General features: G+C 40.3%; 1 protein-coding gene across 1 annotated transcript in view; it reads right to left on the bottom strand.

The window, feature by feature from the left end:
* Nucleotides 1-2,823: 2,823 nt before the first annotated feature.
* zdhhc14 (zinc finger DHHC-type palmitoyltransferase 14) overlaps nucleotides 2,824-25,751 on the bottom strand; it is a 92,034-nt gene continuing 69,106 nt past the window's right edge. The window contains exons 6-9 of the mRNA XM_060916164.1: nucleotides 22,994-23,096; nucleotides 11,023-11,132; nucleotides 7,205-7,307; nucleotides 2,824-3,216 (exon numbers count right to left, since the gene is read on the bottom strand). Coding sequence (XP_060772147.1) covers nucleotides 2,824-3,216; nucleotides 7,205-7,307; nucleotides 11,023-11,132; nucleotides 22,994-23,096 — 709 coding nt within the window. The remainder of the gene's footprint in view (nucleotides 3,217-7,204; nucleotides 7,308-11,022; nucleotides 11,133-22,993; nucleotides 23,097-25,751) is intronic.

A 25,751-nucleotide genomic window follows, 5' to 3' on the forward strand; every position in this document is an offset into this window, starting at 1 on the left:
CTGAAACTGCTCTCAAATGACCTCGTGTTGATTTTCTCGCTGTTGCATTACAAATGTAGTGTTTGGCATTAATACAGGGAAAGTGTGTGTGAGAGAGAGAGTGATGTAGTTTTTCCAGAGTTCATGAATGTTTTTTAAGTGCTGTAGCGGAACATGACACAAATACATCATTATTCGGGACAAATGTGAGTTGTGTCTGGATGTGCTTCAAAAACGATGACTGATCATCACAGAAAATGCAGTGTTTGACATTTACACTGGAAAATGTTTCATTTTCTGTTCTAGAAAATGAAATTTAATGAAACAACTCCTGTAAACAAGTCTTGGGTCTTGGACACTCAAATTTCTCCCCCCTTTGGAGAGCCGTTTCTCAGCCAAAACTGTAGATTCCATACAAACTTGCAAATTTATTGACAAGATTATCACCTCTACAATGGGAAATCATAGAACTCAGTTTGGCACATCAATCACATCAGCATAATGTGTGATTCAGACAGATCAGAAACATCTGATGCAATATAATCACCCATGTTAATAAGCTCACTGTCATATTGCCGGAACGATATTGTCGACAGAAGCCCAGAGAGATGTAAAAAGGCAGTGAGATTGCATTTACACCAGCTGTCTTTAGTGTTCAGCTCGATGAAACATCCACCATCGGAATTATGGCCTGCGTGTGAAGGAGACTGATGGAGTTCTTCCAGAGTTCATGAAGGTTTTTAAGTGCTATAGAAGAACATCTTGCTTTCTCCATGACACAAGCACAAAGGTCAGGTTTCTCTACATGTACTCCAAAAACAATATCTTAACACGTGAAAATATCCTGAATAAAGTTTGACTTATCGAAGGAACAAAACACTCGGGGTCATGCTGTTATAGGAAAATAATCAACAATGGGGTGGTGTGATGCAGTGAATGGTATCACTCGAAAGCAAATTATTTTCCAATAAGAGCACAGCCTGAAGTGTTTTATTCCTCTTATACTACAACAATTTGTTTTTACTTATGATTTTTAATGTATTATTCAACACAGTCGTACTTTTTATCCATTTATAGTTACAGTTAACGGTTTTATGAAAAATTATTTCCTGTTTTTACTTACATTATTGAACTTATTGAACAGTTACCACAAAATCGAGTTGTACATGAGCTGATGGGCGACGAGGCGCGTAGCACCGAGACTGAGTGGAATAACTCTTTTATTCTCTCCACATTCACTGGATTTTGAGAAACAGAGCATTTTTCACACACATCACACACCACATTATCTGTAGCCGCTTTATCCTGTTCTACAGGGTCGCAGGCGAGCTGGAGCCTATCCCAGCTGACTACGGGTGAAAGGCGGGGTTCACCCTGGACAAGTCGCCAGGTCATCACAGGGCTGACACATAGACACAGACAACCATTCACACTCACATTCACACCTACGCTCAATTTAGAGTCACCAGTTAACCTAACCTGCATGTCTTTGGACTGTGGGGGAAACCGGAGCACCCCAGAGCATTTTTATTTTGAGTAAATTTGATAAATAAAAACTTTATACAAATGTCAAATCATTTCCGTTTAGAATGTAAACAAACCGGTGAAATGACAGGAGCAATTTGCGAAAAATGCAATAATAATAATAATAATAATAATAATAATATTAATTCTTGAAAAAAAGTTCTTACCATCAAATACTTTCATTCCATATTTTGTTGCTTTTTTTTTTGTATTTTTTGAGGCTTTGTTTTCGAGTAGAGTTTTTATTTCGTCCTCGGTTGGTTCACCAACACGCCGCCATTTCGTTTTTCTCTACTCACAGTATATGAGCTGATATCCTAGTAGTAGAGTAGCCAATCAGAGCGCACGATTGCTCATAACCAGTGAATGTGGATCAAATAAAAACAGTCATTCCATAACCAGCCTCTTTTTCAAGGTTCTCTCTTGAAGTTTATAAGACAAAAAGCCGTCTTATCACTTTAAAAATGTGACGCGCACAAACTCCTCCTCCGTCCTGAAGAATCTCCTGCGGTGTTACAAAGTGCTGGTCCTGGAGACTCCTTCCGTAAAGGTCTCCTCACATCAATGATTATACATCTTCCTTCCTTAAAACACAATCTTTAAATCTTTAATCTGTTAATTATTAGTCTTCGATGATGTGGCACGTCGAATTAGCCATTACTATAGAAACGACAGTGTATTATAATGAGTGCATTGATATAAACCTTGCTGCCGGGACTACTTTCAGAAAATAAACCAACACCTCTGAGCAGTCAGTCAAGAATTCAAACGGTGCTGTATTTAAAATCATATTATAATAAAACAAATCTGATTATTACGCATATTTTGTTTGAGTTTTAAAGCTTGTCTTGTTCTATTAGCAGATCATTTTGTTTCATTCTACAAAAAATAAATCCGCCAAGCAAAACGACCTGCCAAAAGAATATCAGGTCATTTCAAACTTGAAATGAGTAAAATTCTCTGATCGAGGCTTCGTAGTAATATAATGTTTGTGTCATAATGAGAACCATTAGACATATTTGACTTTTTCCACGATATTTTCACGTGCTAAGATATCTTTTGTTTCAGTGTGTTGATAAAGTCTGGTCCTTTATTACACATTTCATTTCATTTCGAGGCGTAGTGCGAGAACGCTAACAGATCAGCTCTCCTGCATAAACACGCAGACGAGCTGGAAGACTGCTCCTCCTAGTCCTTTTTTTTCTTTGAGGCTGTTATATTCTGCTGTGACTGCAAAGGTAAAAGGTCACTGGAAGTATTTCATCATCCTATAAAGATTAAACTATGGCTTTTGGCTCGGCTCGGCTCTTTCTGGGGTCGTCACACGGAGCTGAGCTTCACCAGGCCACGTACTGAATCCTCGTGCAGCGAGTCTTGGCTGGCCAGGTCGTACAGCTGCGCCAGATGGGCGGCACAGGGCAGCGCGATAGCTGGGGAGGGCATCTCCTCCGGGCTGGCGAAGGCCTCGTGGCTGAGCTGGTGGTGGTGGTGGCAAAGGCTTTCGGGGTCGTGTAAAGCCAAAATCTCGCCCCCGCAGCCGAGACTGGTGGTGGAGGAAGGCAGCGAGGGGTGAAGCGAGCACGGGACACCTACTGACGGTTTGACCGGCAGGATAGCACCTCCGCTCAGCAGCACCGGCTGGACGTGAAGGAGAGGCGTGGTGGCGGCCTGCAAAACGAATTTGGTGCTCTGGATGCATTGATCTTGGTGGCACTTGGAATAGAGAAACAATAAAGGAAAAAAAAAGTGTGTTTAATTCTGGATCTGTTCTAGAAAGCTCGATCATAAGAGAATTTGTAGACTCTCCCTGTAATTATGCAGCATTACTGCAGCTTAAAACTGCAATTTGAGATAAATGTTCACTAAAACCAGTTCATAGTGAAAGGGACATTATATCCTGCATGTATAGTAGAATTTACTCTGAATACAACCCTACGCTAGCTTCCATTAAGAACCTTTGGGAACAGGGTCTTGGAAAGGTGCTTGATGAGGACATTTGGGAGAAGGTCTTGTATCGAGTACGTTCTTCCTCTTTCTGTGCCAAACACGGCCTCCTACAGTTTGAGATTCTCCACCGTACGCACTGGAGGAAGGAGAAGCTCTCGAAGATCTACCCACACATCAGCCCCGTCTGTGACTGATGCCAGCAAGCCCCAGCCTCTTCAACACACGTTCTTGTCTTGCCCCTCTTTCCACAACTATTGGACTGACATCTTCAATATTCTATCTACTATATTAAATGTACCTTCTGATCCTATTCCAGTAACTATGCTGTTTGGAGCGCTACCCTCCACCCTACTGATCCCTAAATATAAGGCTGACTTCGTAGCATTCACCACTTTGTTAGCTCAGAGATTAATCTTACTGAGATGGAAATCTTCCACTCCACCAACAGTCTTTGACTGGTTAAAAGACCTTTTGTTCTATTCCCAGCTAGAAGACGAGGGCTACGTTGCGTGGCTCCACCACAAAATTTTACAGGACATGGAAACCTTTTCTTAAATTTCTGGAATCAATTCAGTTCTTTTCTGCCAATTTACTATAATCCACTTCACACATCTATGTATATCTATATACAGCTGCAACTAGCAGTTTACATACAGTCCAGAAAAAGACAAACTTTTGTTTCTCTCTGTCTGTCAGTAAAACTGAGGAAACTTTTCCTGTTTTAGGTCATTTAAGACCCCCAATTTTTTTTAATCTGTAAAATGTCAGAATAATCAGAGAGAGAAATTTTCAGAGAATTTTTAATTACTTTCATCAATGTCAGAAGTTTACATACACCAAGTTGACTGTGACTTTAAACAGCTTGGAGCATTCCACATGACGATGTTTTGGCATTAGAAGCTTCTGATTGGCTAATTGACATAATTTGAGTTAATTGAAGGCACACTGGCACCTGTGGATGTATTTTAAGGCACACCTTCAGACACAAGGGCCTCTTCACAGGACATCATGGGAAAATCAAAAGAAATCAACCAAGACATCAGGAAAAGAATTGTGGATCTTCACAAGTCTGGTTCATCCTTGGGTACAATTTCCAGATGCCTGAAGGTCCCACGTTCATCTGTTCAAACAATAATACACAAGTCTAAACACCATGGGAGCACACAGTGATCACACCGCTCAGGAAGGAGACAGCTTCTGGGTCCCAGAGACGAACGTGCTTTGGTGCGAAATGTGCAAATGAACCCCAGAATAACAGCGAAAGACCTTGTAAAGATGCTGGCTGAAACCGATAAGAGAGTATCATTATCCACAGTAAAGCGAGTTCTGTACCGACAGGAGCTGAAAGGCCACTCAGTGAGGAGAAAGCCACTGCTCCAAAACCACCATGAAAAAGCCAGATTACAGTTTGTGGCTGCACATGGGGTCAAAGATCTTCATTTCTGGAGACATGTCCTATGGTCTGATGAAACAAAAATGGGACTGTTTGGGCATAATGATCATCGTTATGTTTAGAGGAGAAAGGGGGAAGCTTGCAAGCCTCAGAACATCATCTCAACCATGAAGTATGGGCATGGCATCATCATGTTGTGGGGCTGCTTTGCTGCAGGAGGGACTGGTGCATTTCACAAAACAGACGGCGTCATGAGGAAAGAAAATTATGTGCATATATTGAAGCAACATCTCAAGACATCAGTCAAAAAGTTAAAGCTTGGGTGTGGCTGGGTCTTCAAATGGGCAATGACCCCAAGCATACCTCTAAATTAGCTGCAAAGTAGCTTCAGGACAACAAAGTGAAGGTATTGGAGTGGCCCTCACAAAGCCCTGACTTCAATCCTATAGAGATCTTGCAGTCACGTGACCGGAAAGTACACAGCCGCCATCTTGTCGGTAAAAAACACAGCTGAATACTGCTGCACTCGTGTACAGAATGGATCAATTTCAACCGACGGACTACACGGCTCATTTTTCTAATGAACAGATAACTAGATATATGTCTAAAATAAACGATCTACAGATTAGTGACCCTTATGGCTTACTGGACGTAGTTTTCACGACCGTGTCAGTGGATATTGAACTGCTAGCGGAATACCCGGACGTGTATAATTACCTCATTAACTTTCCCTCGCTGTTCAGTGGTGAAGCACTGCGTGCTTATAAACCTCTGGACAGTTATCTTTACAGAAATTCAGGATTTGTCAGCGACTCAGATGTGGCATCTTGTAAACAAGAAAATAATCCTCATTGGACGGGTAAGTCACTTAAGTATTGAGTATAGCACTGACCAGCCGATTATAGAATAGAATAAGGTAATTCCAGCTGTAATTCCAAATCGTCCGTGTTGTTTACCATGGATCTGGCGTTGGAGAGGTAGAGGCTTGGCAGTGGAGATTTGAGTGGCTGTTTTCTGAGCTTAGTCAACAGGCCGGCTCTGCAGCCTCGCTTTTGCTTCCGCTCCCGACGCCGCCTCCTTCGCCTGCCAGACCCGATAACAATCCACGGAGACCCTGCTGGTCTCGCTATCTCGTCCGGAATGTTGTGCATGCAATGGAAATCGCTACAAACCGTCATTTTCTGCTGGAAACCAATGTCCAGTAAGTCCATACGGTTGTAGTGGATATTGAAGTCCGGTACAGACGAACAACACACAAAAATACACACAAAAAACATAAAAAACGTGCACAGGTAGGGAGAGCTTGTAGCCGCAGCTGTTGTAGTAGAATTGTATATAGTAGGGTTTTCCAGAAGAAAAGGTAGAAGCAGAAGTAGAAGGCGGAAATATGGCGTTTGGCCGACAAGATGGCGTCTGTCACAATCTGGATCAGCTGTGACGTCACATGCAAGTGCTCCATAGAACATTTGTGGATGGCACTGAAAAGGCGTGTGCGAGCAAGAAGGCCCACAAATTTGACTCAGCTCCACCAGTTCTGTCAGGAGGAATGGGCCAAAATTCCAGCAAGATATTGTGAGAAACTTGTGGTAGGCGACTCAAACCGCTTGATCCAAGTTAAACAGTTCAAAGGCAAATCTACCAAATATTTACCAAGTGTATGTAAACTTCTGACTTTGATGAAAGAAATTAAAAATCTCTCTCTGATTATTCTGACATTTCACAAATGGGGGGATCCTAACTAACCTAAAACAGGACAAGTTTCCTCAATTTTACTGTCAGACACGGAGGAAAAAAGTTTGTCTTCTTCTAACCTGTGTTTGTGTTCCCTGTAGAGTTTGTGAGTATTGTACATTAGTGTAGATAACGCTGTACAAACCCGCCTCCTCTCCACCGCCACGGTAAATAAAGCTTCCTGTACGTCTGCCATATCATCATTCACAAAGGCCCCCTTTTAAATGATTATTATTTTATTTACTATTATTATTTGTTTATTTTGTAATCAGTGTGAACGTATACCCAAGTTTAACACGAGTGCACTTCTTGAAAGCTGGCCCAAGTCTGTGTTTATAAGTTCATGTTCTTTCAGTGCCACCTCTGGCCAGGCGTTAACGTTCTGTTTGTATGATCACATGCGCACAAATATTATTACCATGTACTATCAATTGTAATATTAATAAACCGATAAACATAGTTGGAAAGCTTAAGATTGTAATCTGAAGCAAGTAAATGAAAATGTGGCCAAGATTCTGGGTGAGAGAGACCTTCACTCTCACCTCCATTAGCATCATAGGTCCGGTTCAAAACTAAAGCAAACTCCTTTACTGACTTTTCTTCCCCTCATACACACATCTTACACCTTACCATATGACTCTGGAGCTGAGTTGTAGGACATGCGTTGGTCCCATTTGACTGAGCTGTTGGCTGAGGGGCATCAGGTTCTACAAGACCTCTCCTGTCAATCAAACTGAAGGAGAGAGAGAGAGAGAGAGAGAGAGAGAGAGAGACACGCAATGAGCTGCTTTGAGCAAAAAGAGTGTATGAGTCACTAAGTGTGGGTGAATACAGAAGAATGAATGAGCTTGAGGGAATCAAGAGGGTCTCTGCCTCTGCCTTCCTGTGTGTGTGTGTGTGTGTGTGTGTGTGTGTGTGTCTCGGAAGGTACTTCCTCCCACTCTGTATGCCCACACATGAAACAGATGGCAGCCACTTGTACCAGCCTTGATCCAGCTCTGTTTAGATGGGAAACTTGCTAATGGCATACAAAACTCTGTGTGCGTGTGTCTCATAAACCTCTTTTACATAAAGCAGACGTGCTGAGGTTCATTCCTAAAGCTCCTGATGATTTTCCACTGCACAGTTTAATTTAAACACACCTGGCCCTGATCTTCAGACACTTCAGATTGAGACTGGAGCTCAACTGCATCGTGTTCGTGCAGGAACGGAACCAAGCTGCCTCGATATAAACTATAATCAGTGAGGAAGAGAGAAGAGAAGCACCTGGCACGCCAGAGAGAGAGATGCAATCTAACTATGGATAAGTTCCAGATGCTTGAAGTCATGTCTTGAGCTAGGCGATGTTAAATACCGATGATGTCATAATGGACTTTTCTCAGATCTCAGATCTTGGGATGACGAAAAATTCCTGCCATATTCACAAAAGCTTCCTCGTCTTTGTACTCGCATGCGTATGTTAATAAATGTCATTCGCCCGTAAGTTACGAAGCACATTCACAGCACAGCTGAGGCAAAGATGCAAAACTCACAGGGAGCTGAAAACAACGACGAAACACTGATAAAGCTTCGTTATGCAGCCGAGCTACATTCTGACATAAATCAAGCCTGCCATTTTTTTTGAATAGGATACCATTACTTTTGCCCTACTGGAATGGCTCTTCTAATTTTGTCTTAATTTGTTTTGGATTTAATAATTTGTTCTGGTTTTCACAAAACTTTCATTAAATTTGCACATGCAATTGAAATATTTCATCCAGCAGTTTGACTCCTTGGACTCGAACTGTAATAGGATGCACATGATTCTGTAAACCGACAGGCTTTTCATCAACACCGCGTTTCTTTTGATCTGATTTAGAAATAAATGTAATAAACGAGACCCGCTGTAATTCTGATGAACCAGTAGATGACGAGGTGTTAAAGGTGCAGTCTGTAAAGAGGTTTCTGTAACTGTATAATCATGCAGTTTTTAAACATACTTAAGAACTGGGATTTGATCATGCCATGCAACGGATCAAACTGGTGAAGCCAAGTTTCTTTAATTCAGGTCACTCTTCATAGATTTCTGGCCTGGAAATTAGCTCCGCCCCTTTTTCAGAGTCAGAGAGGTTCAGCTCCGCCCCTTTTTCCCTGAACGTTACTTCACGATGCAAGTTTCAAGACTCATTTTTAAAACGGCCGACTTCCTCACGACTCAGAAGCGCTTCACGCCCAAATCACTGCTGGTGAAAGAGGAGCGGCTGTTTAACAGGAGTTTACTCGCCTTCAGTAATAAACACAAACAGGAAGCGAATCCCTCAGTAATAAACAGTAATAAACCCCTCAGTAATAAACAGTAATAAACCCCTCAGTAATAAACAGTAATAAACAGTAATAAACCCCTCAGTAATAAACAGTAATAAACCCCTCAGTAATAAACAGTAATAAACCCCTCAGTAATAAACCCCTCAGTAATAAACAGTAATAAACCCCTCAGTAATAAACAGTAATAAACCCCTCAGTAATAAACCCCTCAGTAATAAACAGTAATAAACCCCTCAGTAATAAACAGTAATAAACAGTAATAAACCCCTCAGTAATAAACAGTAATAAACCCCTCAGTAATAAACAGTAATAAACCCCTCAGTAATAAACAGTAATAAACAGTAATAAACCCCTCAGTAATAAACAGTAACAAACCCCTCAGTAATAAACAGTAATAAACCCCTCAGTAATAAACCCCTCAGTAATAAACAGTAATAAACCCCTCAGTAATAAACAGTAATAAACCCCTCAGTAATAAACAGTAATAAACCCCTCAGTAATAAACCCCTCAGTAATAAACCCCTCAGTAATAAACAGTAATAAACCCCTCAGTAATAAACAGTAATAAACAGTAATAAACCCCTCAGTAATAAACAGTAATAAACCCCTCAGTAATAAACAGTAATAAACCCCTCAGTAATAAACAGTAATAAACCCCTCAGTAATAAACAGTAACAAACCCCTCAGTAATAAACAGTAATAAACCCCTCAGTAATAAACCCCTCAGTAATAAACAGTAATAAACCCCTCAGTAATAAACAGTAATAAACCCCTCAGTAATAAACCCCTCAGTAATAAACAGTAATAAACCCCTCAGTAATAAACCCCTCAGTAATAAACAGTAATAAACAGTAATAAACCCCTCAGTAATAAACAGTAATAAACCCCTCAGTAATAAACCCCTCAGTAATAAACAGTAATAAACCCCTCTTTCTTTCTTTCTTTCTTTCTTTCTTTCTTTCTTTCTTTCTTTCTTCTCTTGTTTTCTTTGTCTTTCTTCTCATTCTTCTTTCTTTGTTCTCTTGTCCTTTCTTTCGTTCTTTTTCTCTTCTTTCTTTGTTTTCTTTTTCTTCTCTTGTTCTTTCTTTCTTTCTTGTTCTTTCTTTCTGTTCTTTTTCTTTCTTTCTTCTCTTGTTCTTTCTTTCTTTCTTTCTTTCTTTCTTTCTTTGTTCTCTTGTTCTTTCTTTTTTCTCTTTTCTTTGTTCTTTCTTTTTCTTCTCTTGTTCTTTCTTGTTCTTTTTCACTTCTTTCTTTCTGTTCTTTCTTTTTCTTTGTTCTTTTTCTCTTGTTCTTTTTCTTTCTTTCTTTCTTTCCTTTCTTATTTTCTCTTTGTTTCTTTTTTCAGGTTCTTTCTTTCCTTTATTTTTTTCTTTGATCTCTCCTTCCTTCCTCCCTAATGTCAGATTTGGTCTCAACCAGAGATGTGCCTATTTTTTTTAAATCCCACTCACCTGGAACGCTTTTCAGTTAACAGCTGCGTCTCGTCAAAAGGTAATTAGTGCAATTTCTTGCCTTTTTAATGCGTTTGAGATCAAACAGTATATAATCAAAATTCAGTCAATAGCCCGATTCAACACCACAACTTGGGTCATGAACCGAACAAGTAAGTAAAGAGAAACAACATCCATCGTTACTTTAAGACATGAAGTGGCTTTTAATAAATAAAAATAAAGATAAAATATTGAATTAGAAAGTGTGTCCGGAGTTTTGACTGGTTCTGTACATTTAGCTCTTGGTTTGGCTCATTACTATATTTTTCTCCATCCGTCCATAGACGTGCACTTGAATGGAAAAACTTCAAAATGACGGATTTGCATGTGCGGAGTCACTGACGCTGCTCTTTCTTCAACTGGAGCATGCAGAGGTTTCTACAGCACGAACCTGCTCTCATAAAGCTGCTCACAGGGAGTCGAGAGACACATCATTCATATTCAGCTGAACTCATCACGAAGCCTAATCAGATCCCTGAATCAGTGAGTGAATAAAATTACCTCCCGAGCGTGCAGATGAAGATCTCAGCTGAAAAAAGACTTTTGTTTCCCCTTCACAATGAGGAAGAGCGTTGTGATTGATTGAAGAGAGAAAGAACGGGAGTAATAAAGAAAAGCAGAAGGGTAGATTGGGGTTGAGTGACGCTGGCTCACCTGGGCGGTAACGGGCTACACAGAGCAGCGCAGCAGTTGGTGAGGATGTTGCCGTAGCTGTAGGGGTTGTAGTTATCTTTGCCTCGTTTAGATGACCATGAACCTTTAATCTGAAAAACACACATACATGATGACGTACATCATTTCACTGGACTCTGAGGATACAGTGAAAAGGAAATCATTATACGGTTAATGTTGTCTTTTAACAGCAGGAGAGGAAAAAGGGGAGCAAATTATATTTAAGTGAAATGATCAAACATCTGACTCAATGAAAATACCAGTTAAAAAAGCAGCAGTTAAGATTTTTATTATTTAACTATTAGATAATTAGGAATTATTAATGAATCTACAACATAGCTGATGACATGAAATTTTAAAAACACATCAGTCCAAATAATAAACAGAATTAAAATACATATTATATCCACATTTACTATATATATTTATTCTATCCATATTCACTGGATATGAGCAATCGCACACTCTGATTGGCTACTCTGCTACGAGGCTATCAGCTCATATACCATGAATAGAGAAAAACAAAATGGTGGAGCATGTTGCTGAATCAACCGAGGACAAAATAAAAACTCTACTCGAAAAGAAAACCTTAAAAAATACCAAAAAAAGCAACAAATACAGTGGTGCTTGAAAGTTTGCGAACCCTTTAGAATTTTCTATATTTCTGCATAAATATGACCTAAAACATCATCAGATTTTCACACAAGTCCTAAAAGTAGATAAAGAGAACCCAGTTAAACAAACGAGACAAAAATATTATACTTGGTCATTTATTTATTGAGGAAAATGATCCAATATTACATATCTGTGAGTGGCAAAAGTATGTGAACCTTTGCTTTCAGTACCTGGTGTGACCCCCTTGTGCAGCAATAACTGCAACTAAACGTTTGCGGTAACTGTTGATCAGTCCTGCACACCGGCTTGGAGGAATTTTAGCCCATTCCTCCGTACAGAACAGCTTCAACTCTGGGATGTGGGTGGGTTTCCTCACATGAACTGGTCGCTTCAGGTCCTTCCACAACATTTCCATTGGATTAAGGTCAGGACTTTGACTTGGCCATTCCAAAACATTAACTTTATTCTTCTTTAACCATTCTTTGGTAGAACGACTTGTGTGCTTAGGGTCGTTGTCTTGCTGCATGACCCACCTTCTCTTGAGATTCAGTTCATGGACAGATGTCCTGACATTTTCCTTTAGAATTCGCTGGTATAATTCAGAATTCGTTGTTCCATCAATGATGGTAAGCCGTCCTGGCCCAGATGCAGCAAAACAGGCCCAAACCATGATACTACCACCACCATGTTTCACAGATGGGATAAGGTTCTTATGCTGGAATGCAGTGTTTTCCTTTCTCCAAACATAACATTTCTCATTTAAACCAAAAGTTCTATTTTGGTCTCATCTGTCCACAAAACATTTTTCCAATAGCCTTCTGGCTTGTCCACATGATCTTTAGCAAACTGCAGATGAGCAGCAATGTTCTTTTTGGAGAGCAGTGGCTTTCTCCTTGCAACCCTGCCATGCACACCATTGTTGTTCAGTGTTCTCCTGATGGTGGCCTCATGAACATTAACATTAGCCAATGTGAGAGAGGCCTTCAGTTGCTTAGAAGTTGCTCTGGGGTCCTTTGTGGCCTCGCTGACTATTACATGCCTTGCTCTTGGAGTGATCTTCGTTGGTCGACCACTCCTGAGGAGGGTAACAATGGTCTTGAATTTCCTCCATTTGTACACAATCTGTCTGACTGTGGATTGGTGGAGTCCAAACTCTTTAGAGATGGTTTTGTAACCTTTTCCAGCCTGATGAGCATCAACAACGCTTTTTCTGAGGTCCTCAGAAATCTCCTTTGTCCGTGCCATGATACGCTTCCACAAACATGTGTTGTGAAGATCAGACTTTGATAGATCCCTGCTCTTTAAATAAAACAGGGTGCCCACTCACACCTGATTGTCATCCCATTGATTGAAAACACCTGACTCTAATTTCACCTTCAAATTAACTGCTAATCCTAGAGGTTCACATACTTTTGCCACTCACAGATGTGTAATATTGGATCATTTTCCTCAATAATTAAATGACCAAGTATAATATTTTTGTCTCATTTGTTTAACTGGGTTCTCTTTATCTACTTTTAGGACTTGTGTGAAAATCTGATGATGTTTTAGGTCATATTTATGCAGAAATATAGAAAATTCTAAAGGGTTCACAAACTTTTAAGCACCATTGTATGGAATTAAAGTATTTGATGGTAAGAACATATCTTTTTATTTTTTTAAGAATTATTATTATCGCATTTTTCACAAATTGCTCCTGTCATTTCGCCGGTTTGTTTACATTCTTCATCTTTAAATATTACAATTTGTTGAATTTTTAAAAGTTTTTATTTATCAAAGTTGCAAAAAATAAAAATAAAAATGCTCTGTTTCTCAAAACCCAGTGAATGTGAAGAGAATAAAAGTTATTCCACTCAATCTCGCTGTACATGGATTATAGCCATCAGCTCATGTACAACTCGATTTCATGGAATAACTTAAATGTTTTATATATATATATATATATATATATATATATATATATATATATATATACACACACACACACACCGTATATATATACATACATACACACACACACACCGTGTATATATATATATATATATATATATCCGTCTGAGGTCCAGTGAGGTCAGTTTTATGTGTAAATGATCTGTAGGTTTTCCTGAGCATCTTACAGAACCAGCCACAGTTCTTCTGCACACTTTGACTGTCACACTCACTTCTTCATTTTACACCAAAACCCAGCAGCCTTCATTATGCTTTCTTTTTTCATCTGAAAAGTGCTCTCGATCATGTAGAAATCATAAAACAGAAATCTATAACAACGTTTGCATGAAAACAACAACATAGGGTGCCAAAGACTTTTGCACAGGACTGTATATATCAGTGGTGGCTGGCTTTTGTAAAAGTGAGGGAGGAAGGAATACTTGGTTGAAGGTCACGGGCCCCAGTGCGACCGCACCTGCTGGACCAGCTATAGTTACACGCACGGGTTGAGTTGATAATAGTTTTTCCTAAATAATTCATTAACATCCTTTCCATGGTGTCAAACAACTGGCAACAGTCAACAAGTAAAAGAACAACAATAACATTATTTCACAACTATTTACATGGGATATAGCCGTGTTTAAGACAAACATTGATGTTAAGGAATGATTCAGGCCAACTGATTGAGGCTCCCTATTTATATATCAAGTCAATTCTCCGTGCTGTCTGATTTGCAAATCTATCTGTGACCTGATCGTACCACGCTGGATCTTTTTGGAGTGTCTTGAGAATCTTTTTTTCAATTGAAATAATGGCCAGATATTTTAATCTCTCCTGCCCCATTGCGTTGCGTGTGTACGTTTTAATTCTCTTGAGGCACGAAAAACTCCTTTCAACCCCTGCAGAGGTTGTGCCAATTGTTCCAATCAGGGACATGAGCCTGTACAACTGTGGCATCGCCCCATCAAGACCGCTGGACTTCATGAAGCCAAGGGCATCGCAAAGTTTTCTTGATGAATTTATTTCTGCATTGTGATAAAAATGCTGCAGTTCGATTCTCAGCTTTTCTTGATCAAAAAGATGGCCATATGTCTCCATCAAATTTGACAGTAGCTGCGTAGGAAATGATATTTTGAACGAGTCGAATTTCGCCGCATCCAAAAGCTCCATGAAGCGCAAGCGGTCAAGGTGTTGAAAGCGCTGAGTTATTTGAGTGCGCAAGTTGTCGTGGATGGAATGATAAAGTGCTCTGTAGGACTGACGGGGATTAAGCAGCCTTCTTTTGACCCTGTGAGACAAGTCAGGGTCTTCTGTTAGAGAGGCAGCCCTGGCGTAGATTTTGTCAAAGGCGCTCTGTACTTTTAGCTCATCCAATATTTGCAGGAGATTCTCTATTCGCCGTTTGCAAAAGGCGACATCCATGGATTTGTGCTGCAAGATGTCAAACACCACGTCAGTGTGCGAAAACAACTGCTCAAAAGTGAAGAGTAAAAACGCAAATTCAAACTCTTGCATTTTCGACCTCAAACCATCAGCTAAACGTATTGTCTCATCATCCATCATTGGGCGCTCAGTAATGTTCTCAAAAATCTGAAGTAGTTCGTCATAATTTGAAGCAACCGTGTTCACAACCCTAGAGGAAAAGTTCCAGCGAGTGGGAGCGCTCCGGGGAATGCGGGCGCAACTGAACTCCTCGAGTAAAGAAACCCTCTTGCTGGACTTGGAGAAAAAAGACGTGAAGCCACCCAAGTGAGCAAAGAAGTATTTTGCTTGGGGAATGGTCTTAACACCCTGACTTAAAACTAGGTTTAAGCGATGTGCATAGCAGTGGACAAATGTTGCACAGGGAGCCAATTCTCTCCCTTTGCCTGAAGGCCATTCAAGTCCGAGGCCATGACCGCGGCACCATCGTAAGTCTGAGCGACAAGTTTATCCTTGAAATTGAAACCTGACAACTCAGTCTGCACGAAATCGAACAAGGATTGTGCACTGCGACCACTGGACACATCAAAAAATCCTAGAAAGCGTTCCTGAATTGTACCTTGATTATCGACATAGCGCAAGATGACAGACAGCTGTGAATGACAGCTTATGTCTGTGGTCTCATCGATTTGCCACGAGAAGAAGGGTGCCGTGTTAAGTTGCTTTTGGATTTCTGAATTAATTGAACCAGCTATAGCGGATATTAGATCATTCTGGATTGTTTTTGACATGCCTGTGAAGACAGTCGAACTTTCCAGATGCTCTGCCAGAACACGATCATAGCGAGCAATAACCTCCGCTAGCTCCCTGTAATTGCAATTATTGTCCGAATTCCCCCCTTCTTCATGTCCCCTCAGTGACAACTCTTGCATGCCTAGGTAGGCTGTTGCATCTATCAGACGTTTTAATACCTCTCTATTGCGACTCACTTTAGCATTGTGCTGCTGGATTTGCAGCCGCACACCCTCGTCTACCACCCTATCTATTGGCATGGTGCCTAGTAAGGACAGTCGGATAGCAGCACCAACGTGGTCTTGACACTTCTCATGGTGTTTGGTTGCCCTATCTAGATTTTTTAAATCATTGAAACCATGAACACTCCACGCTTGTGATTTGGCATTGTTCATTAGCAAACAGGGCCAGCAATATAATCGATGGGTGGTAACGCTACCAGTGAGCCATGTGTACCTAGCAAACCATGTAGCATTCACTGTACTGCCTTTGCCATTGGGTTTTGTGATTTCGATTTTAGGGGTTGGTCTACCTGCTGCTTTGATGGCTAATTTTTCACTGTAGCTCAGCCCATGGAAGGGTTTTGCAAGCAAAACATTCACCACGTCCTCTGTTTCCATTACTTTATTCGTAGAATATCTATAACATAGTCAATCCACTTCCACCTCGCCGTTCTCACTCTGACTGCCGAAGTGCCCGAGTCACCAGATCTAGAAGTTAAGTTTGATAAGATAACCCCTCCCCCCAGGCAGCTAAGGCCTCTACTTATTGGTTCATTGCGCAACTAGGGCTGCAGCCTATTGGTTGATATTTTGTAGCACTTGTCAGATCTCTTAGCTAGTCCCACCCTCTTAGAGGAGGATTTTCCTCCTCTCTCTCATTGAAGTCTATGTTAACCACGAGCCGCCAGTGCCGGAGACTGTTTGAATCGGAGTGAATGGGAGCCGAAGGGAGGAAGATCCTCCGTGCAGTAATTTCTAATAGCGAGCGATAGGGGGTGCTAATGTAATTTCACCCAGAGAAACGAATATAATGTACATGTCGTATTTGGCAGTAAAATAGTAATATTCAAGGACAGCAATTCATTAAATTGGTCAAGACAATTTCAACTTTTTATTCTTAGAATTTTTAAGGAGGATCTTCCTCCCTCTCCTCACTGGAGAAGCCACCTGTGATATATATATATAAATAAAAATACTGCACATATCAATTAATTCATAACATATCAAACAACAAACGTGACAAAATGGCTGCATTTCCCTCACCTGTTCAAACCTGTATGGATTTCTCAGAATGTTATGAATTGGATTGCTTTTTTGTTTTGTTTTTTAAATAGTTTAATAAATGAAGCTAAAACCTAGAATCGTGATGGACTGAACTGGGAGCCAGGCAAAGACATTCAATCTTTTACAAATGTACAAGTGTAAGGACTGAAAAATGTTAATACAGCAAAACAGTATAATTATATTAACACGTAAATCAAATTTTACATCATAAAAATTGTGCAACAAGATTTTAAAACAGGATTACTTACAGGTTTTTTTAACCTACCGAATGAAAATCCAAGTATTTCTACACTGTTTTGCTAAACTGCAAAAAGTCAAGTGTGACCCTCTTAACAAATACAGTTTTAATACATATTTTAACATTTTAATGTCACCTTGAACGTGTGAGCAGATACTGCGGGAAGAATCGTTATATTATCCAGAAGGTGGCCATGAATATTTTTTTCATAACGTTCCATTTAAGAGTTGAAGCACCGGATACAGTGATGTGACTAAAAATAAGGTTTCTTTCAGTCATGGGGCTTTAAATCTCACACGTAATAACAGTCCTGCATGGATGTTTGTTTCCTAGTTCCTGTTTTATAACTCAAGCCAGCAAAAGAAACACACACACACACACACACACACACACACACGCACACACACACACACACACACTCTTCCTCCGGGCCAAATAAAGCCTGCTTCCCAATCTATCACACCTCTCGAGCAGTTCCTTTGATCGGTTCTTTGAGTTTAATATGGACAGATACACGAGCACTGGGTTATGTAACTGCCGAAAATAACTGCTATATTTTGTGTTCCATATACAGGAAATGAAAGTGTAGAATTGGCCATGACTGCGTTCCTTAATGAGACAGTAATATGGAGTTTATTTCTTTGTCACAAGGAATTATAAATAGTCCATAATCAAGTTCATTAAACTGTTCTGATTTTTATTTTTTTATTGATTTATTTTCCTGAATACCCATCATGAATTTTGTTAATCGTGATTAATCCATTCAGGTTGTACTTTACATTTCTCTTTATGGAGTTTACAGATTACTATTTTAACAGTTTGTAACCAGAACCCCCTTCAGTTCTCTCGAGCCATTTACCTGGCCCCAACCCTTTAGTTCTCTGAAGCTATCCATCTGGCCCCGCCCCCTTTGGTTCTCTGGAGCCATTCTTGGGTTTCAGTCACATGACTTTTTTTAGCAATTTCACTTCCGGTAAAACAGCTGGTGGTCGAGCAAACCAAAACAGCTGCTGTAGCGCAAACAACTAGCGATAACTTATCAGAGTCTGTCGTAATCTAGAAGCCACTGCTGGCTTTAGATATCTTCAGAAGGTTGCTATGTGCAATGGAATCGACCGCTACAGTCTGGGAAAGAAGGATTTGTCATACGATCTCAAAAACTACCCTTCAGTCGAGTTCCCCGACATCTCCAACTATCTGGTGTTGCAGACGTCCTTCTACACCGCAAAACAGATGAAAGCGTGGAAGAGTACGGAGGCTTACAACTTCTTTGTACGTGGCTGGGTAAAGGACCTCGGGATCAAGTCACTGCCCAATGAATCCTGGATTGTTTTTGCCTGTGGAAGTGTGGGTTTTTTCAGCTTTTCGTTCGCGTCTTTACAACGAAGCGCTGCAAGTTGAAGTGTAAACAAACAACAGTTCACTTGATTCTCACTTGTGTTGGCTCTTATCTCTCAGCTAAATCATTCACAAAGATCATCAGAAACCCCTTTAAAGACCTGGATCTTAGTTAAACAAGACGGAGAAGTGATCACGGTGCATTGTAACTGTACGGCTGGGGAAGAATTTTGTCGCGACCTTCATGCATATGGACTTTGTGAGGCGTAAACAAAGAAACAGCTGGGGACGTTAGCGCTTTGGGACTAAAAAAAGCACCGTAAAATAACGACACATAGCAAGAAAAGTACTTGGAAAACACTAAGGACAGAGCTGAGAGGGAAATACAAACCTTTCACCAAGTGATCACTGCAAACTCGAGCATGCTTCGACTCGGCTCCCTTCGATTTCAGTCAGAGGTTCGAAAGCTGCCTTTCTCCACGTCTTTTTGTGAAATCCTGGGTTCATTCACCCTTTTTAATTAGTTCATGGGGAACCCTGAAGAAACTTTTATCAGTTTCACGGTTTGATCGATTCAAACAACCTAAAAACAACGCAAGCGTGAGGCATTTTTCATGTGAGCAATGCACCTTCTCCGTACAAACGCTTTGTCAACTGAGCTTTGGTCGACCACCAGCTAAAGTTTTGAATAATTAATGAGGCGGATGTGACATCACGTGAAATCCAAGAATCCACTCAACCCCACCTCTTTAACCATCCAGAACTATGCACCTGGCCCCGCCTCCTTCAGCCCTCTAAACCCTGTAAGTACGCCCCAATATGGCATAACTCAGACTTTCTATTAACCCCTTCAATGCCCTTGGACGAGTCACATACATCATGAAATCTTTTACCGCTGTGCCTTATGACGTATGCTCCTCATCATAAACGCCTCCTTTTATGTACCTTACATGGCACATTACTTTTACTTCACAGCAACACATTAGTGCGAGTTGGCCTAGTGGTTAGCATGTCCGCCTCTTGATCGTGAGTTCTATTCATGGTTGGGTCATACCACAGACCATCATAAAAATGGTACCCAGTTACTTGGAATAGATGGATCCTTGGTGTACATTGTGTTTTCAAGTACTAGTAATTCATGTTTATGGACAGGTTCTCATTGACAAGAACCGTTGTCTTGTTGTTTTTTTTTTTGGATGTTTTTGAAGTTGTTTTTGATTACTAAAGTTATTTTTACTCTACAACAGTGTTTTTTGTGATTTTTCTATACAAATATTAAAAATATAAAGTTCTGAACAAGTTAGAGAAAGATTATCAAAATATCCCAATTTTGACCTATTTTTGTCCTATATGCCCGGCCCATTACAATTAATTATGGGTGGCAGCCAAGGGGTTGAATAAAAAACCTCTTAACTTTAATTCATAGAAACAATCTGGACTCGCACATCTCCAGCACCTTTTTCAGAACAACAAACTCATAACTTTCCAACAACTGGAAGAGAAATACAATGTTGGGAAAGCACAATACCTTCAATATCTTTAGTTAAGGTCTGTTTTAAAATCTAAGATCAATATATCAAATAATAGTTTACTCCCATCCTCATTAATCAATCAAATCATCAAATTAACCAACCCAAGGAAGATCCTTTCAAAATTATACAAACTAATTTCGACTGTAGACTCAGCAATCTCCTTCCCAGTTCAAGCCTGCGAGAAAGACCTGCCAGTTACCCTCGACACAGAAAGCTGGACCCAAATCTCGAGGAACATTTTCACAATGACCAGCAACTTACAATTAATACAGGATAAGATAATCCACAGAACACATTCCACCCAAAACAGTTTGTATTGAACGGGTTTCACAGACTCTGACGCATGTTTGCACTGCAAATAAAACATCCCAGATAACTATTTTCACTCCATCTGGCTTTGCCCTCCAATTAATCGTTTCTGAGAAGAAATCAACAAATTATCAATTATTACAAACAGTAGTATTCCAATTTCTCCATCTTTCTATTTACTTGGAGACCTATCAAAAATAAACCCACCAATCTCAAATCCTAGACCCATCCTAACTGCCTTAACTACTGCCAAAAAACAGTTCTTCTAAACTGGAAAACAAGGAATAAATTAAATAATATTGGCTGGTGTTGAGTGGTCTATCAGATATATTCCATTCAGTGAGCATGATACTGAACGAGTCGAAGACGAGGAGCTGAATGGAATATATCTGATAGACCACGAAAAAAAGCCAGCCAATATTATTATTATACATACACATTTGATGGAACAATTTTTTTTTTAAAGTTTTTTTTGGGCTTTTTTCACCTTTATTGGATAGAACAGTGTAGAGACAAGAAATGAGCAGGAGAGAGACGGGGAGGGATCGGGAAACGACCTCAGGTCGGAATCGAACCCGGGTCCCCGGATTTATGGTATGGCGCCTTATCCACCTGAGCCATGACACCCCCATTTGATGGAACAATTATAGATTTTCCAAATAGTTAAGAACAGGGCAGTAACTTACCAATACTGAATGCTGATTCTGATTGAATGTAATTCAATGTTTTGTCAGTCCAATGTACAAAGTTCTAACAATAAAAATGGTCCGAGTCCAAAAAGCCTGAACAACAACCCAATTTATATACAAGCTAGGTAGACAGTTCAAGTTCAAAGTTACTTTTGGTCAGAGTTAATTGTTTCATTGCAGTTGTTCAAAACAAAAGGGCTTTGCTGAGTGAAGTCCATGAGTGACATCCTCTTGTACAAGTCTCCGTCACTTTTCCTCACCTCTCAGTAGAACTTTGACAGTATTTCCACTATTGCTCTCTTTTCCAGTTTTTCGATGTCCGTTGGTATGTTTTTCTCTTGTAAATATGCGTGAAGAATATCCAGTGAAGTTTTGGTCACCTTTTGGGTGTTCAGCACGTCTTTAGTTTCAGTTTTCAGTTTATTTATTTAGTGCTTAAACCTCACACTGAATTAACCCTATCTTCTCTCTTTCCTGGCTGACAATATAATACATGTAGGATAAGCGATATGATAACAATATTGCATGCTATCAATAAACCTACTAGAAAGGAATAGAACACGTGTTTTTATTCCATGGAAAAAGTGTCCCGTATGTATAATAATACACAATGGTGCAACCTTCTCAAAGAATATATATCTATGGAAAAAATAACACTTCAAAACCAACCCTCACATTTCAAAAAAGTTTGGAATTCCTTTATAACGGTTTTAGATTAGATGGTGTATGTTGTTGAATTGGTGCATAAACAGTCACAGCAACAAGGTCGGCTAAACTGTTGTTGGTATTTGTTGCTGACTGGATCATAAACAGCTGCGGTAATAAAGAGGGAATTAAAACCCTCCAACACAGACACGCATGCATAACTCACATTCACCAAGTCTCATGCCCAAACCCTCTCTGAATATCAGTCAGATTTTACACTAATCTCACACACAGCGTCAAAAATCTCCAGCTAACTCCATTACTTAATACTTGAGTTTACTCAGTCTGTCTGTCTGTCTGTCTGTTTGTGTCTGTATTTGATGGATGTGTGTCTCTTTAAGTCTCTGTGGGACAGCGTGATTTATTTATTGATGGTTCTTTTTATTTTGTCTTGCTTTTTTAAACTTTGTAACTAATTGTTTTAAATAAATTAAAATAAATAAATAAATAAAGATATTCACCATTCAGCCTTTTAGCTCCTGAAGCTTTATATTTGACTCCGCCCACTTAGTGCTCGCTCTGAGGCTGTACACTCGATCCTGAAGTGGCAAATTTGTACGCAAGTTCATCATTACGATTCATAATTGCAACAGGAATAACGTTAAGATAAAAATGAGGCTGTGAAGTAATTTGTAATCATCTGTTTTATGAATCTGATGATGGATCATGGCTCAATGCTGCAGCTGTGAGTCCTGTCACGGTGATTAAATCCATGTTTGAGGTTAAATATACAGTATGGGAAAGAACGGTCTCAAGAATTTGTAGAAGCTTGGGTCATGTTTAACCCACGGCTCAGATTCCGAGTGGTAAAGGGATAAGGATTGAGCAGTGGGGGTTTAGTGGGTGACTTTCCTGACCTTGTGATTGGAAGGTTGCGAGTTCAAATCCCAGGGCTACCATAGAACCAGCGTTGGACCTTTGAACAAGAACCTGCTCAGCTGGTATGGTTTTCCCTTCTCAATTGTAAGACACTTTGGATACAAGCATCTATGTCATCAAGTGACTAAAACGTTCAACAAGAAAATAACCGTTTATAAAGAGAGGTGAGGAGCACGAGTTACAGAGAGGGAGTAAGTAAGTGATGACTGTGATACTCACGTCCTCATTGGTGGTCAGGTTGGAGCTGATCAGGTAGGTGTGGAAACCAGACAAACCCACAATGGACCAGATGGAGAAAAAGCACACGACCACCTCCAGAACAGTATGCCAGTAAAGGAAAAGAGAACACAGCAAGGTTTCCATGGCAACACAGCCTTCTCTCTCTCACACAGACTCACACACATTATCTCTTCCTGACACAATAGAATTAGCATTGATCAACTGTACTGCAAACAGCTGGATTTAGTCCAACAGCAGGATATGTTCCTCTCACAGCACAGTTAATGATCCATGTGTGTCACAGCCACTGATAGCAGATGCATCACATCAGACACGAATACAGTAAAGGGTTTTCAAACCAAAGGTTTTCTATCCGTGACTTTATTCCAGCTTAAACCCAAGTGCTTGTGTTTAATGATGGTCATCTAGATGCGATTGAAACCTGTCTCAGACACCAAAAGAAATCTGGCCGCTTCAGAATGTGTGCTCTACGTGCAGGTAATTTCAAGAATCATAACGGGCCACTCAGAAAACCAACCTGTGTAACCCATCTCTGAATACAAGGAACTTTCCCTGTGATAAATGTTCATGTACATACAGTACCAGACAAAACTCTGGATACACCTCCTAATTCAATGTTATTGCTTTTTTATTATGAATTAAGTCACTTCATGTCTTAAAGTAATGATGGATGTCGTTTCTCTTTACTTAGTTGTTCGGTTCTTGACATAATATGGATTACTACAGTTGTGGAATCGGGCTATTTACTGTTTGATGTGCACTAATTAACTTTTGACGAGACACGCCTGTTAATTGAAAAGTATTCCAGGTGACTCCTTCATGAAGCTGGTTAAGAGAATGCCAATAGTGTGCAAAGCGTCATCAAGGGAAACTCTGGATACACTGAAGAATCTAAAATATCAAACATACAAACATACGAGGGAACTTCAAAAAGTTCTCAGCCTCACCCAGAAAACATCACAGGAGAAAGATTGTTCTTGCATTATTTTTCAACATGGTCTCCTTTAACTTCACTGCACTCAGTCCATTGATGTTCAAGCTTCACTATCCCTTCACAGAAGGTGGTCACATCTTGAGCCTCCAGATCCTCCGCAACAGCATGGATGACTTCATCATCACTCTGAAAATGGTGACCATGCGAGTGGGATTTCAGTTTGGGAAACAGAAGTCAGATGGTGCCAGGTCGGGTGAGTAAGGTACACGGTGCAACAGTTCAAAGCCACATTTGGCTGCTCCTGCCCCGCCCCCTGTGCTGTGTGGACGGGCGCGTTGTCCACGCCAGCTCAAAGCTTTCATTCCTCTCCTTTTCTCTTTGATTGCTTCTTTCAGTTGAGTTTTTGTGGACAGTGATATAAGGCTTTATAGTACAGTGGCATGCAAAAGTTTGGGCACCCTTGCTGAAAATGTCTGTTACTGTGAATAGTTAAGTGAGCAGAAGATGAACTGATCACCAAAAGGCATAAAGGTAAAGATGAGACATTTCTTTAATATTTTCCACAAGATTACATTTTTATTTCCATCATTTACAGGCGTAAAATACCAAAAAATGAAAAGGACCTGAAGCAAAAGTTTGGGCACCCTGCATGGTTAGTACCTAGTAACTCCCCCTTTGGCAAGTATCACAGCTTGTAAACACTTTCTGTAGCCAGCTAATAATCTTTCAGTTCTTACCTGGGGGATTTTCACACATTCGTCCTTGCAAAAGGCTTCCAGTTCTACAAGTTTCTTGGGCTGTCTTGCATGCACTGCTCTTTTGAAATCCATCCACAGATTTTCAATGATGTTTAGGTCACGGGACTGTGAGGGCCAGGGCAAAACCTTCAGCTTGCGCCTCTTGAGGTATTCCACTGTAGATTTTGAGGTGTGTTTTGGATCATCGTCTTATTGTAGGACCTGTCCTCTTTATAACTTCAACTTTTTTACAGATGGTGTGATGTTTTGCTTCTAGAGTTTGCTGGTATTTATTCGAATCCATGCTTCCCTCGACCAGTGAAATGTGCCCTGTGCCACTGGCTGCAACACAACCCCAATGCATGATGGATCCACACCCATGCTTCAGAGTTGGAGAGGTGTTCTTTTCCTGGAATTTGGCCCCCTTTTTTCTCCAAACATACCTTTGCACATTGTGGCCAAAAAGTTCTATTTTGATTTCATCAGTCCACAGGACTTGTTTCCAAAATGCATCAGGCTTATTTAGATGTTCATTTGAAAACTTCAGACGCTGAATTTTGTGGCTAGGACGCAGGAACGGTTTTCTTCTGATGACTCTCATGAAGGTCATATTTGTTCAGGTGTCGCTGCATAGTAGAACAGTGCACCACCACTCCAGGGTCTGCTAAATCTTTCTGAAGGTCTTTTGCAGTCAAACAGGGGTTTTTATTTGCCTTTCTAGCAATCCAACAAGCAGTTCTTTCAGAAAGTTTTCTTCATCTTCCAGACCTCACCTTGATCTCATCGCATTGCTCCTGTGGAGGACGGCCCCATGTGGACAGTGGAAAGTCACACCTGGAAGACGCTCTGGACTCTTACAGTAATGCTTTTATGGCTGAGGACTACAGTTGACTTGCTAACTTTAGGACTGCAGTTGTCCATCAGTGAAGAGTTTATAACATCAACGAAACTGAATTCATGTTAAAACTGTTAATGTTATAGTCAGGCTGTCTGTTGTTGCCCAAATGAGGATGGGTTCCCTTTTGAGTCTGGTTCCTCTCGAGGTTTCTTCCTCATGTCGTCTGAG

The sequence above is a fragment of the Neoarius graeffei genome, chromosome 3, assembly GCF_027579695.1.
Source record: "Neoarius graeffei isolate fNeoGra1 chromosome 3, fNeoGra1.pri, whole genome shotgun sequence".
Lineage (NCBI taxonomy): Eukaryota > Metazoa > Chordata > Actinopteri > Siluriformes > Ariidae > Neoarius > Neoarius graeffei.